The following is a 15,324-nucleotide window of genomic DNA, read 5'->3' as shown; positions in this document are numbered from 1 at the left end:
GAAAAGGAGCAAAATGATAAGAAAGATTTTTGAGTAGGTAGTAGACACATATGGTATGCCTGTGTTTCTTAGCCATCAAGATCAGTCATCAAGAATGAATCTTAAAGGCTGAAGTTATGCACTCTCTGTCTTTCTTTGTTGCCTTGGTGTTAAAACCATGTGCACAAAATACAGAATCAGAGTTTAAAAATACTAGTGCCACCATTTCCAGGCTACATCACCTATGTCCCCACTCAAACTCCAATAGGACAGCTAATACTAAATAGAAGACTTAAGAGGTTTCTTCAAATTCCTCTGTACACCTAAAAAGGAGGAGGTCATTATTCTAATATATTAGAATAATAATTAGATTATTAAATTTAAAAATATGGTATTTCAGAGGCTCCATCCATTGCTCTTGCTACAAGAAAAAGATGGCAACTTTCATACTTCATTTGATTGTGGACCTGCTGAGCTATCTCCTCTAAACACCTGTTGTTCAGGAGTATTTATAACTCTGGAAATGTTTTTACTTGTGCTGCCTTTATAAAATCATCATGATATTCTCAAGTCAAATGCATTTTCAGATCTGTAATTTCTGCATATATAGCCGCTTCTTTTCCTCGAAGGGACCTTTTTAAGCTCATACTTCTGAACAGCTGTACTTCTTAAAATAATACTCCATTTCAGTCTGGCATGTTTTTTTCTTGATGATGATGTATGATTCTGTATCTTTCTTCTTCTAGGAGAGAAGGTTGCACATGTACATAGTTTACTGCCAAAACAAACCAAAGTCTGAGCACATTGTCTCAGAATATATTGATACGTTCTTTGAGGTGAGTTCCTGAGGGAGGATATATGCAAGGTGAAGGGTGCGTACATCATAAGCATTATCAGATCTGTTGACCCAAACAAAACAAAAGGCACACATCGTTGTTACTGTTTAAATTATAATTTCTTGCCATTCCTGTTCTGATTTTTCAAGTGTGATACAGGCTTCTAGAGATGTATTAATCTCTAGGGGAAGAAAACTGAAGTTTAGGTATAAGATATATAAATTAATTAGTAGTCTCTCATTCTTACCAGCCCTAGTCCAGGCAGTTAACAGTGTATATTATATGAAGTGGCAGCTTTGGATGAGAGAAGATCACTGTTAAATATAGACTATATACAACCTGTGATTGAAAAATTACGTTTCACTATACAGTCTCTTCAGAAAAAAACTATACAGAAGATGCTTGGAGAGGGCAATGCTTTGAAAACAAAGGTGATACTTAAAAGGAGAAGGTCTCCACCTTTTGCAAACTGAAGATTAGGTTCTGCTTTGGCTTTTGCCAATTTCTGCTCTGATATCCATCCTGCTGTGTTTCTAACTCAGCAAAACAAAACGCAGTTGTTTCTAACTGAACAAGCAAAAATTGTTTGTTTTGCAACCCTCAGGATCTAAAGCAACGTCTGGGCCACAGACTTCAGCTCACAGACTTGCTAATAAAACCTGTGCAGAGAATTATGAAATATCAGCTGTTACTAAAGGTAAAGTGACGTTGAGATCAATTATTTAATATATGTATAAACAGATACTTTTTCTATTTTAAATATTGCTGATGTTTTTCCACCCTCATCCCAAACAGAACCCAAATTTGTAAGCAATGTCATATGTTTATTTTCTGAGCGTATTCAGATAGTTATAAAAATGGCAGTAAATAGCTTGGGCAGAATTTGGCTTTTTCTTTTAACAGTTAAAGACCAAATGAACTCAAGTCAGAGACATGGAAATGTTTAGAATTTGTACCAATGTCATAGGAAAGGGAGAGGGATCTCCCAACTGTTTTCAGAAGTAAATGTGATATGAGTTGTTGGAACTCGCCCCAACTTTTCCATCTACATCTGTTTTAACATCACCTCAAAATTTACCAAAGAGCAGCTCTATGAATAGAGAGGTCGTGGCCTTAGTACACGTTCTTTCATCAGCTAAATGAAAATAGTGAATCTTAAAAAATAAGAGGTGGAATGCACCACAGCAAGAAGCTCTAGAAAGAAAATTTTTCTATGAGCCCTCTACAGTCTGTTATTCTCTGACAAAGGATAGCAAACTCAGATTTTCTAAGATTTCTCTGTGCTAATTAATGGGAAAAGAACTAATATTATTGTTTTTTTCTTTTTTTCAGGACTTCCTCAAATATTCTAAAAAAGCTAATCTTGACACAACAGAGCTAGAGGTACTTGAGACGTTTTCTCTTAGTGATTTGAATGCTCTTTACCCTGCACTTCTCTTGTTTTGACAGTCACGTTCCTTTTCTGATCTTCTTGAGAACGTGGTTATAAGTGTTGACATTTCGCATTTCTGTTCTAAAGCAACCATAGCAAATTAAACAAAAATTTTATGCTGCTAACTCATTTGGAAAAATAAAGCTTTGACTTTTTATTTGTCTTGAACAGAGAGCTGTAGAGGTCATGTGTATAGTACCAAAACGGTGTAATGACATGATGAATGTTGGCCGCCTGCAAGGATTTGATGTAAGTTGGCTGGGGTTTTGCTTAAGAGTTTTTGTTCAGGTTCTCTAGAAATTAACCGTTACTGTTGCGGGGAGAAATGAGGTAAGGGGCTCCCTCGCTAGCGGGTTAGCTGGAGGAAAAAGCATCGAATGAAAAATCAAGTCTTAGCCCTGTCAAGGACTTTTTCCTGGGAAACTTTGCCAGTTGTGTCAGTCATGCTAGGTAAGTCCTACTGCAAAGTCTAGGAAGCACTGGTGGTGGTACAGTTCCCTTGTTGACTAATGACTTGCAAAATAGTGAAGTAATCAGTTATCGGCAGGTGAGCAGACCTGACTCTAGTACTGAGCAGACCTTACTTTAGTACTGTAGACCAAGGAGGAGTTGCTAAGGTCAGTAAGGTACCTGAGGCAACTGTAGCCCTTCTTGTTTTGCTAAGTCTAGAAGAGATGGAAACTGGTTGTTGAAGAAGTATGCATCAGCCAGACCCTAGTCACATGTTCTACTTGCAAAGCCCTTCCTACTCTGTGATGTAGGTATGAACTTGAATTCTTCCCCTTTTCTACACCCTGGAAGACATTGGAGGAATACATGAGTTACTGTGAGAGCTATTGAGACTAGAGGTGAAAGCCCTAGCGTTACAAACCTCACTGCCATATGAATTGCAATGGGTGGAGTGGATTTTTTCAGGGTTTTTTTTCCTTGATGGTGTGTGTTTTTTTGAGAAAGGGTGCAAGAATGTCTTGTGTCTAGGATGATCTCAGAAATTGTGAAATACACAAAGCTGTTTTGGCATGAGCATCTGCTCTAAAAGGTTGGCTGGGGGAAGAAATGAAGAACTGCACTAAATCTGTTTCTGCTTGCCTCTGTGTTTAGGGTAAAATTGTAGCCCAGGGTAAGCTCCTGCTCCAGGACACATTCTTGGTTACAGACCAGGACACGGGACTTCTGCCACGCTGCAAGGAGAGACGGGTCTTCCTGTTTGAGCAGATTGTCATTTTCAGTGAGCTGCTAGATAAAAAGAAAGGTTTCTCCATGCCCGGATTCTTGTTTAAAAACAGTATCAAGGTAACTCTTGTGTGTGAGTCTTTGCGTCCCCTGCACAAACTCTGCTAAGGTAACAGTTTCTGATTCAGTCTGGAGTCACTAGTGACATCTAGATGTGCAATCATAAAGCACAGTGAGGTGTCAGTCATTTCCTGAAACTACTTCCTACCAAATTGCTGCTCACTGATGATAAATGGAAATCTTGGGATCCCAGCGCTGTGATGCTTCCCATGTGCACACCAAAACAGGTGTTCTTGTACGAAGCATTCGCCAAGAGTTCTGTCTTCTGCTCTGCGCTGTGTGTACACCACATTGCAAAGTGATTGCAGATAAAGATAATAACACCTTACGTATCCCCCCTTTTGACCTTCAGCTGAGTTCATTCCAAATGTGGCGGTAACATTTGTATGTAGTGCCACCTTCTTTGACATGTGAGCTCTTCCTCAAACAACAAGCATTTACTTGCGCTTAAAGCTTTTCCCAGAAACAAAACCTGATGATATTAGGGCTGACCAGCGCTCCTCGTGAAGCATTTTGGGTGGACACTGCTTCCCTGAATTTACCTCAGTGCTCTGCCCGCCAGCTGAATGTCCTGTTTAGACACTAGCTGGACAGCTGGTTTCGAGGCATTGCAGTGTCTGCAGCAGAAGCCTTCGGTGTGAGCCAGTAGTAGAGCTCCATGGCATTTTAAATAACACAGAGGGAGAGTGAAGGATGATGGGAGAACATTGGGCCATCCTGACCAGCTTGTTCAGGCACAGTGTGTCAGTAAGCTGCACACTAATCCTTCACTTACTGTAATCCTTCATTTCGTGGTATTGTTTTACTGAAGGGAAGAACGGTCATCCTTTGAAGATCTGACTCTGAGCTCCTAAGTCAGAGATTTTGGAGGTATGTTGCTCATAAAATACATGAAGTAAATTCTCTTTTTTCATGAAGGTGAGTTGCCTTTCCCTGGAGGAAAATGTGGACAGCGATCCATGTAAATTTGCACTAACGTCAAGAACGGGCGATGTCACGGAGACCTTTATTTTACATTCTGCCAGTCCAGGAGTCCGCCAGTTGTGGATCCATGAAATTAACCAAATTTTGGAAAACCAGCGCAACTTCTTAAATGGTAAATTATTTCCCCTGACTGAAAGTTCATAATTGAACAACTTTTCTCTCATCTGTTGTTTCTTGGCTTTGAAATGTTTTGTAGGCTTCCGTTTTCATGAGCTAATACAGAACAGTTGGGGGATATGTGCCACATTTCTGCTTCAGAACAGATGCTAGCATTTATTATAAGAGCGGTAGTCGGAATTTACATGGTGTTCTTTTGGTGAAATTTTCCAAATGTTTTGTAGGAGTGAATCAAGATTGGCACCATCCGTTGAGGTGGAGAGCTTGCGTACCCCTTTTAAGCAAATGCAAGTCTTCAGAGGCTAAACCTAAGTGGAATTTTAAGCATCTATTCAAAGTATATTTCGCTTGTGTTATTTTGGTAGCCATTGTTTCCACATCTTACTGTGGCAACAACATTCAGATTCTGCAGGAAAAAAGTAGAAAGACAGTAGTGTCTTCTGTGACAGTAGAAGATTCTTGTATTTTTGTATCCATCGGTTGTTGCACCAGTCTAGATTTTTTTTTTTTTTTTAAAAGAGTTTTAATGGATGGAACCAGTGAGTGGAGAATTTGGGGTCCACTTGATTCTTCTCAACTTGGCTGCTGACTGACAGTGTGATCCTACAGGAAAATATTTCTCTCTGGTTTCAGGTTTTCCATCTTTTAATAGAGGTGCACACAGCAGGTCATGAAGGTGTGATATGGAACAGTGACTTGAGGTCTACGGCATGACCAGCATTGCTAAGGGAATTTATCTTATTTGAACAGCACTCCCCTTTAGCCAGTAAACGTGACTGTTTAAAACTGTTCCTGTTCCTTTTCCTGCCCTTCTTCCCCTGACTGCCTCCTCTCCCGCCCCTATTGCAGCCTTGACGTCCCCAATCGAGTACCAGAGGAACCACAGCAGTGGTGGAGGCGGCAGCGGGAGCAGCAGCGGTAACAGCAGCGGCCCCAGCAGCTGTAGTGGCATCCCCAGCTCCAGCCGTAGCCGGCCATCCCGGATCCCCCAGCCTGTCAGACACCATTCCCCAGTCCTGGTCTCCTCTGCAGCCTCGGCCCAAGCAGAGGCAGACAAGATGTCAGGTATGTCCATTCACAATCTCTCCCTGCCACACTACAACACCTCCTTAGAAACTGGCCTGAGCCAGCCAGACAGGCACCCTCCCAATGCAGAACCAGACGGTCCTCAGAGAGAAGCTGAGCAGATTCCCAAGATGAAAGTTATTGAAAGTCCCAGGAAGACAGCGGGAAACATTTCTGGCCCAGCTGATGGAGCCCAGAAAGACGCACGTGGAGGCTCAGAGGACAGTCGATCAAGAAACAGCGTAGGATCACTGACGCTTGGGAAGCCAAGGCCAGGAGCCATCTCACCAATGAACTCTCCTCTCTCCACGACTTTCCCTTCTCCTTTTGGCAAAGAAACCTTTCCACCCAGCAGCCCCCTGCAGAAGGGCTCCTTTTGGAGCTCCATCCCAGCATCCCCTGCCAGCCGCCCTGGCTCCTTCACTTTCCCTGGGGACAATGACTCCCTCCAGCGGCAGGTCCACCGCCACTCTTCACACAGCAAGGACACAGACCGCATGAGCACATGCTCCTCGACCAGCGAGCAGTCAGTTCACTCCACCCAGAGTAATGGGGTAAGAGCGGAGCACCTCTGTCCTGCGAGCTCTTCTAAAACCTTCCCATGCTCCCTTTCTGCGCGTTACCATCACTCTCCGTACTAACTTCTGGCTCTCCGGTGCTGTACTGCTCTGAAATAATCAACTGTTCGAGTATCTTCTGCGCATTAAAAAAAACAAAATTGTCTACCTCTGTGTGTGTGTGTACATACCAACATGGCTATGTATACAGACACAAAGGCAACTGCTAACATTAGATGCAACTTCTGCCTCTGCTGAAAACATAGATCACTAGGCTGATACTAACTTGCTCTCCTTGCTTCTTTCGTCTCTGATTTGAAGGCAGATAATTAACATGCTGAAGCGTGGCAGCCAGAGCACCTTGGGGTATGCATTGCGGCCAGCACTTAAATCTGACTTCGAGATTTTGGCAGATTGCCTTGGGGCTTTTTTCCCTTTCGTGCACAAATCCGCCACCGTTGTCCCGTTGAGTTTTAACGTCGTGGAGGCATCTACAGTACGTTCCCTGGGCTGCTTAATTTTTGGGTTTCATTAATGTTTTCCCCCCCCTCTCCTTTCAGCCTTAGTTGATGTACAGCATCCTCTTTTTAATTCCTGTGTCTGATCAAGGAAGCTTCCTGCAATCCACTCAAAACAGGCCAACAAAACCTACTAAAATAATCCTCCTTCTACTACAGCCAAAACATAGCAGCTCCACTTGTCTTTTCTGCTTTGTAAGAAGAACTGGCTTAGGGCACCTGGAGATTCAACCTTTTAAATACACACGTGGTGCGTTTGCGCGGAAAGCTTGGGGTATCGACAGAATCCACATTCTCTGTAACCACGTCCACCAAGAAACGCACCGCAGCGGTCGCAGGGGCACCTGTGGCTATAAAGCAAACCTTTCAAGGCGCTGGCCGTGGATGTGGTAGGCAGCCTACCGTGCCTTTCTTCCTAAACTGGCATTTGACTTTTCTCTCACCCAGGGTTGTGTTCGCCAATGTTCTGGTTTTCCCCTCTCACCAATTGTGTGCAATACCAGTTTTGCAAATCCTCTAACTTGCCAGACCTTTTTGTTTTTTAAATGCATGCATTTCTTCATAGAACTGTTTAACACACAGAGCTTTCCTGACTTCTTCTTACTTACTTTTATAGTAGCTTCAGAAGAAAAAAATTACGCTTTGCATGTACTGTGTTTTTATCCCAATCTTCCTTTGGCTTTTCATTTGGTTTAGCTCTGTCTTGTGTTTTCCTCAGCCTAGCAAAATGTGATGTTAATACAGTGTCTGGGATAATTTGAGTGTTTCTCAAGTACTGCACAGTATGTGAATCAAGATGGTCTTACTTTTTATAGGCTGAGAAGACTTGTGTAGTATTAATTGGTGATGTTCCATTAAAAAAAGAAGGAGGGAGAGGTAGGATGGCACTAAGTTTTAAGAACATTAGAATTTTGATACTGCCTCAGCAAAGACACCATTGCTTGTTTTTAATCTTACTGCAAAGCGTAGTATCTGAACGCATGCTTTCTGCTTCACAGCTGTGTTTCTTTCAGTTTGGTAACTGAGGTGGGTCATAATTCTTCATTTATAACCTCATTTCTAGACAGTACTTTAGCAGGATTTCATACCACGTTCAACAGGCTAGAGAAAATGGGTTGTGAAAGTTTGTTTCTATTGAACCATTTGTGTGTATATTTATTTACATGCACATATGGTTAAGGTTGGTTACTTACGGAAAAGTTACTTCCAAGAAGAAGAAAAAGGAATTGGTTTTGCTAGTATTTCAGGAATACGGGAGGAATGTTCTGTATTTTGATTGTAAATTCTCCTCTAATCTCATAATTGAGGTCAGTGATGACCAGCAGAACTTGCAGTAGAAAAACATTAACTGTACAAGAATAATTACTTCCTTGCAAGACAAAAGAAAAAGCTTTCTATGCAGAGAATAAATTCTGATATAAATACATTCAAGAGAACGTTTGTCACTTGATAGTTACAAGACACTTGTTTATTTAACAGATTTATCTGTCCTTGTTGAAAATAAGAAATATTCAGAGTTTAATATGATCCTTCAAGACTTAATTATTAAAAATGATGTTATGTTACAGGAAGGACAGTCCTGCAAGTTACACAAATTCCATTGCATGCTCAGAAACAGTTGTGTTCAGGAATAGTGTTTGTGGCTTAGGCTGGTTTTGCAACTTCAGCCTTTCATCTCCCCCTCTAAGTCTAACAGAAGGAGTAAACAAAAGCATCTTTCTCTGAATAGAGTTGGTTTTCATCTGGCAAGTTGTAATCTTAAATTAAACAATGACTGAAAATGAGACTCTTTTTTGGTTCTGCTATTCCCAGTTTGCTTGAATCATGGAAAGGGCTTGCTAATACAAAAGGCTGTGCGGGCAGTCCTCTTAAGCCAGACAAAATGAGATCTCCTACTGGAAATCCCATCTGGACTGAACATAAATATCCTTTAGTAGAGGTACAATCCAGGATGAGATCTTTCTCTGTGTGGCAGCATTTGCTTCATCATCCTACTAGGGGAAAAAAAGACAGAATGGACTAGAATCACCCAGTTGAATAAAGTAGCTCAGCTAGAATAAAATGTACAGACTCACTGGAAACCCAAGCATCTATGTGCTGAATATGCTGTGAATGAGTAATCTGAGACTGTTCCTTTCCAAATGGCCTGGTTTCTCAGCCAAAGCACTCATGGGGGGTAGCACAGGCACCGAGAGATGGACTGACTTGTTCAAGGCCGTTAGCAGGTTGGAAGAGAACGTGGGTTTCAGGGTTCCTGAGGTACCATGCTGTCCATTAACCCCCGCTGCATCTTCTCAGCACTGGGGGGAGAAATATTTGACAGCTTTGAGAAAAAAGATGATCCTGTGTTAGTCCTGTGTGCCAAGCTTTCCGTTCACTGCAGGTACATACATGGTGCTGACGTGTGGTTATGCTATATAAGTGATAGTCTCCAGCTACAGCTGGGTATCGATGTCCTCCTTCAACTCAGCTACTACTACACAATAGTGGGCCCTCACGGGTAGTGACCTGAAACAGTTTGACATAAGAACAGGAGCAAAAGACAGGCACATGCACATACACACCTCATGCTACATCATTAATAGGCCAGTCTCTGGTTTTCACTTGTTTCAAGAAGGAAATCACTTATTTCAGGGAATAGGTTGCATAGTCTCTGATAATAGGTTTCACACTTCCATTTATTAAACTGATAAGAGAAATGCATGCAAATTGACAAAATTAGTCTTATTTTTAACGAATAATAATTTCCAGTGGATTCATGGCCAGGATAAGGCTTTTTGTTCTGAAAAATAGCGTGACTTTCAATGTACACCTGGTCAGCGATAATTAGCTTTCTGCAAATGCTTGGTGGGGAAATGAACAACATCCATGAACACTATTGAAAGCGTATGATAAATAGCTAACAACACTTAGCTATCGTAGTCACTAATCAGTCAGAAGTGAGATTTCCAGCTTTATTCTGATAGTTCAGGGGGCCTGTTTTGCCCAAGAAATTAATAATTTCTTATTTTAGTAATTTACTTCATCCTGTGTGTTCTAAAGGAATAAACCTGGTCATACAGATTCAACCAGGGACAAGCCTTGTGGGTTTGAGACACACACTCAAAGGCCTGTTTTGTTCTTTTGTACCATGTCATGTTTTGTGTGCAGAAGGCTGGTGTCCGAGATCTGACAAATAGCGCTAGGAAAGACTGTATATTTTTTACATTGTTAGAATTTCCAGTGTTGGTGAGGTAATGATTACGATTTTGGAACTGCACCTCTAAGGCCATGAAAAACTGTCCTATGTGCTGTACTGAAGTTTTGTTGCCCGATAAAGATGTGAGGATCGTTGTCTGGGCTTGTAAGGAAGACCAGTTGAGCTGTGTCTAAGCTGACTCTTAAAGGAAGTAATCTTGAGTAAAAGTAACGGGAATAAATTTCTGCAGCAGCTGTATGTGAAGGTATTCAGAGATCAAACTAATTTGCACAAGAAATAGATACAGGCAGCTTTAAAAGAGAAGTCGTAGCTCTTTTCTTTCACTACAGCTGAAGTTATGTGGATTATGCAGGTACCGCAGCAGGCCAAGAACAGCCTGTCATCTTCATGAACTTTAAACTTGATTCTTCTTTCCTCCCCTCTTTCTGCTTCCAACTGACGCTTGCAGAGTGAAAGTAGCAGCAGTAGCAATATCTCCACCATGCTGGTGACACACGATTACACGGCAGTGAAGGAGGATGAGATAAATGTCTACCAAGGAGAGGTCGTGCAGATTCTAGCCAGCAACCAACAGAACATGTTTTTGGTGTTCAGAGCCGCCACTGATCAGTGCCCTGCAGCCGAGGGCTGGATTCCCGGCTATGTCTTGGGGCATACCAGTGCAGTCATCATTGACAACCCTGATGGAACCATCAAGTGAGTGCCTGGGTGTGTATAGAAGGGGAGGAGAAAGAAAAACTTCCAGTTTAGACAGGCTGTGAAACTTTTAAACTGAAAATTGATGTGATCTTTGAGAAATAAATGAACATCAAGAAGAGTCAGTACTTGAGAGGTCCCTTAGCAAACTTCAAAACAGAAGCTAGGAAGAAAGAGCCCAGAAGCACATATCCCTTATTAAAAAAGCTGTAGTAGTGCACTGTTCTGGGAAAAGGTGATGAAAGAATACCTGATCTAAGAGCGTGGATAGTTACTGGTTTATTTAATAGAATGAGTTATCAGGCTAGACAGTCAGGGAATGTTTGTTCCACGTGAAACGAGATTTCAGGGTTCCCAGATCTCTACTTTGAGCCACAAACCTTTTGAAAATAATTGGCTGTGCTGAGAAGCTCTCAAGTCTGCAATGGGAGAAATTGTGTCAAAGTTCTTAGCACTAAAGCTTTATGTAAAGCTTCTATAGGCTGTGTTTGATCCGGATTTCATACTGATCATTGCTCAGTTTGATTGACTGTATTTTCATATAGAAAGTTTACCATTCGAGCAATGAGTTCAAGAAATACTGAACTACCAACAACTCTTCACTGGCTTGCTTACAGTTTTAACCAAGGGTAGCACCTCTTAGGGAACACTTAATGTATTTCATTTCAGCATACTTTAATACAATGAAATAATATTTCAACATACTTTTCCAATACTGATCCAAGTTTAATGTTCTGCATTCAGGAAGTCAACGTCTTGGCACACAGCACTCCGTTTAAGGAAGAAATCTGAGAAAAAAGATAAAGACGGCAAAAGGGAAGGCAAGCTAGAAAATGGTTACCGCAAATCCCGAGAAGGACTTGCCAACAAGGTTTCTGTAAAGGTGAGTGTTAGAAAGATGTAGTAGTTTCCAAAAGAAGTTGTGTTTGGGACTTCATTACAAGTCGCTTTTGAGGATTTCACATGAAGGAAGTAGAGGCAACAGTGGTTTTAATGGACAGTGCTTGCCAAATCTGAAAAGAGGAGGATGTAATCTTGGAGCCTGAAAGCATGATATGGTATAAGGAAGCTTCAGAAAGGTAGAGTGGTACAGAAATTCTGGTGTTTAGATGTTTCTTGGATCTTTGTGGGTACAGCCAACTTCAGCCCATCACTGTGCTTCGTTTTGTCCCATTCTTTAAGTTGTTATAAGGTTATCGGAACATTAATTCTTTAATTTCTCCTTTCCAGCTTCTCAACCCCAATTACATTTATGATGGTAAGTTGCTTTAATTTTTTTTAAGTCACAGTAAATATAATTTGATTGAAATATTATTTCCTTTCTTTAAAATTGCTTTATATGAATAATCTCAGGAACTGTTCTATCAAAGTATACGTAAGCACTTTCTTGGATAAGGGAGACAGTTAATGAAATACATCATATTTATTTTTTAAGATGCAAGGAATACATTTTTGTTCACAACTCCAAACCAACATGTAACACAGGGACCATATGATGTATTCTGTATGGAAGTTGGGCCTTGCTGAATTTGTAAAATCACTAGACCAGGAGGTGGAGCGGCTTCATTTTTAACTTTGCACACTAGGGAACATCCAGGGCATCTCCAGTGCAGAGGCTGATCAGGACAAAGACAGTGGCCCTCTGGGGTCAGAGCCAAACGGAGTTTTTATCTTAATACACAGAACCAAACTTTCTGAGTTTCACCTGTGCGAAAGGGAAACCCTTAAGTGCCTCAGCGGATGGATGGGATGTTTTGTGTTCTCTTTTGCAAACTTAGGTGGATATAAGGGTAGCCTCGCTGAGCTTGTTGTGAAATCACAGAATCACAGAATGGTTTGGGTTGGAAGGGACCTTAAAGATCATCTAGTTCCAACCCTCCTGAATACTTTCCACTGTAAAAAATACTTTCCACTGTAGGGTTTCCTCAGCTTGCCATAAACAGGGTGTCTGGTTCACCATGGTAGGCTTCAGGGTTATCCGTGCCAAAGCAGTAGTGTTGTATCCAGGTTCATGCGGAGAAAAATTCACTAGCTCTGCAGAGCCCCAGCCAAGTGGCCTAACCATGGATGTGCTCCGAGGGCAGAGGAATAGATACACCTTGGAAATTTAAAATACCCTACTGCTTTGTCTAATAGAAAGAACAGAGTGCAAGGAATAGAAAGGCAACTTCAGTTGACCTAATGCCATTAATTTTCTTTTTCCAGTTCCCCCAGAGTTTATAATACCATTGAGTGAGGTAACATGTGAGACAGGAGAGACCATCGTGCTTAGGTGTAAAGTCTGTGGTCGCCCCAAGGCTTCAGTTACTTGGAAAGGTCCCGATCATAACACGCTGAGCAATGACGGTCATCACAGCATTTCGTACAGGTACAGTAACTTGTGTGATGTTCGTCAGGAACTGCCAAAACTTACATTTTCTGCTTGCAGCCTTGGTGCAGGATAGCTTTTGGCTTTGAGCCGTGAGGATAGGGTTACCCTCAGGCAACCCTCTGAGATATTTCCTCAGACGGAAATATTTCACAGCTGAGATTTCCTGGAAATGTTGTGTAACTTCTGTGTATGGCTTGGGTACCCAAATGTCATATTCAATTGATTTTTTTTTTTTTTTAAAACAAAAGGAAAATCAGATGGTATTTCTGATGAGCTATTGCAGAAGCCATTGTGGTTCTGTCACGCTCGCCTAGCGCTTCTACCAGCGCAGTATGTGGTGACATGCCGGTGCTGTGACATCCATCCTGCCAATCCTCTATTTCCATTAGTAGCATACCATCGTTTTTGAGGCAAAAGACTGCTTTCAGATCACACTACAGTATTTTGCAAAGAAAAGCCTCTGACATGGCAGTGTCAGTGTCTTCATTGTTGAAGCACAGAAATGAATATTTTTTGTCTGGTGTTAGCTGTGCTGTGAATAGAGCTTAACATACTAACCGGTCACTCAAATACCTGATTAATAAGAGAAAGTTCTGTATTTTGCAGTGTGAAACTGCACGTTAGAAAAGCATTCTTTTACATACAGAAAATGTTGTTTAATTTGTAACTTCAGTGTGAAGGTATGTCTTATTTATGAATTATGCTCTCAGTTCAGAATTAAGGGGGGTTTTTTGTGAAAACTCTCTCATTAATAAATAGAAGACTATGTCATCTTCTTGGAGGTTTTGTGGTACAGCCCAACTTACCAGAAGATTTGATGGCCTGGTACACTGTTCTTTTTTACCTCCTGCTACTCCTAAAATTTACTTCCCACCCACCCTGAAATTGGGGAAAAAATTTAATTTTTCCAACACAGTGGAGCCTGGGACATGCTGAGACAGAGTGTCAATGAACATATTTTTCAATAGCTGATGGACACAAAGTGCTCAAATTCTGGTAAACTCTATGGAAATGGCAGGGACAGGGTTAGTAATGTTTGTCTGGAGAGAGATAGAGGCTGAAGAATAAGAAATATTATTGGTATCGATCTAACTTTGTCTGATTTCCATAGCTTAAGGTCTGTAAAATGAATATAAAATTAACAGATGCCACTGTGTTTCCCAGTGACTTAGGAGAGGCTTCACTGAAAATCATTGGCGTCACTGCAGAAGACGATGGTATCTATACGTGTATAGCTGCAAACGATATGGGTTCAGTTTCATCTTCTGCCAGTCTACGTGTTTTAGGTAGGCCTGTCTCTTTGCTTTTTTTTATCTAATTACATTCAAAGTGTCCGGTACCCACAGTACAGGAAAAAGAAAATATCAGCTCTGGGGCATCCCTCTGTTGAAGGAGTATGGTAACAAACCTTTTCACCTGTGACTTTTCAGGAATTGGTGCACTTTTAGGATGTAACTAATTAGAGGTTCATACAGACAGGATGTCTACACAGTACTGTCATTGTGCATACACCTTGTCTGTCAATGCTAGTTCAAACATACTATGATAAAATCATGTTTTTTCCATCTGCACTCTTAGTTTAGTCTCAGTGAGTGTTGCTGTGCTGGCATGTGTCATTTCTGCAGTGTGCAGGTGATGAGTAGCATTGCTCTGTGTTTAATATGCTCATTTGCTGGAATTGTAAAGCCACTGTGTTTAGGAGAGCACATGGCTGGTTTTTGTCTTTGCATCATGGATCTACACTTAAATTATGTTATTTCAGTACCTGAAGCGAGGCGACCTCAATGTTTCTGAGAACCAAAAGGAAACCTGCAAAGATGAACAATGCCTGTGTTCTGGAGGCAGACAGCAAGAGGAAAAATGGAAACCTTTTTATTCGACGTGTTTGATGGCATAGTGCTAAGTTTTAGTGTGTGTTTCTGCATTCAGTTATTCTTCAGTGTTCAGGATCCTCCATTTTTAAAAATTGGGAAAACACAGGGAGACAGCAGGTTAGCAGACATTTTTACATGCAGTTTGTAACAACTGATGCTATCTGGGTCCTTTACTATAGTCAGAGGCCCATATATTAATCCATTGGTGAGAGTGAATGAATAGCTTTTAGGTGGAATGGCTCTGTCTCAAATTGACTCGTATAAAAGAAAATGTCAGTGTCGAAACCAGAGTGTGAGAGATGTGACCCTTCCAAAACCTCATCTGAAATGTTTGGGGGTTTATACTCGGTGCCACCACTTTGAGCTCTGCCTTTCGGCAGACACAGTAAGTGCCATACTGCTA

At 41.3% G+C, this 15,324-nt stretch overlaps 1 protein-coding gene across 1 annotated transcript in view; it reads left to right on the top strand.

The window, feature by feature from the left end:
• The window catches only part of TRIO (trio Rho guanine nucleotide exchange factor), a gene marked incomplete at its 5' end in the record, with an annotated part of 33,261 nt that overhangs the window by 12,778 nt on the left and 5,159 nt on the right, over positions 1 to 15,324 (top strand). Inside the window, 12 exons of the mRNA XM_010153737.1 lie at positions 726 to 815; positions 1,420 to 1,512; positions 2,148 to 2,198; positions 2,419 to 2,496; positions 3,349 to 3,540; positions 4,459 to 4,636; positions 5,491 to 6,260; positions 10,429 to 10,676; positions 11,421 to 11,559; positions 11,907 to 11,934; positions 12,882 to 13,044; positions 14,212 to 14,333. Coding sequence (XP_010152039.1) covers positions 726 to 815; positions 1,420 to 1,512; positions 2,148 to 2,198; positions 2,419 to 2,496; positions 3,349 to 3,540; positions 4,459 to 4,636; positions 5,491 to 6,260; positions 10,429 to 10,676; positions 11,421 to 11,559; positions 11,907 to 11,934; positions 12,882 to 13,044; positions 14,212 to 14,333 — 2,152 coding nt within the window. The remainder of the gene's footprint in view (positions 1 to 725; positions 816 to 1,419; positions 1,513 to 2,147; positions 2,199 to 2,418; positions 2,497 to 3,348; positions 3,541 to 4,458; positions 4,637 to 5,490; positions 6,261 to 10,428; positions 10,677 to 11,420; positions 11,560 to 11,906; positions 11,935 to 12,881; positions 13,045 to 14,211; positions 14,334 to 15,324) is intronic.

Source organism: Eurypyga helias, unplaced genomic scaffold (assembly GCF_000690775.1).
Source record: "Eurypyga helias isolate BGI_N326 unplaced genomic scaffold, ASM69077v1 scaffold28336, whole genome shotgun sequence".
Taxonomy (NCBI): Eukaryota; Metazoa; Chordata; class Aves; order Eurypygiformes; family Eurypygidae; genus Eurypyga; species Eurypyga helias.
This window is presented reverse-complemented; position numbering and strand designations above follow the sequence as displayed.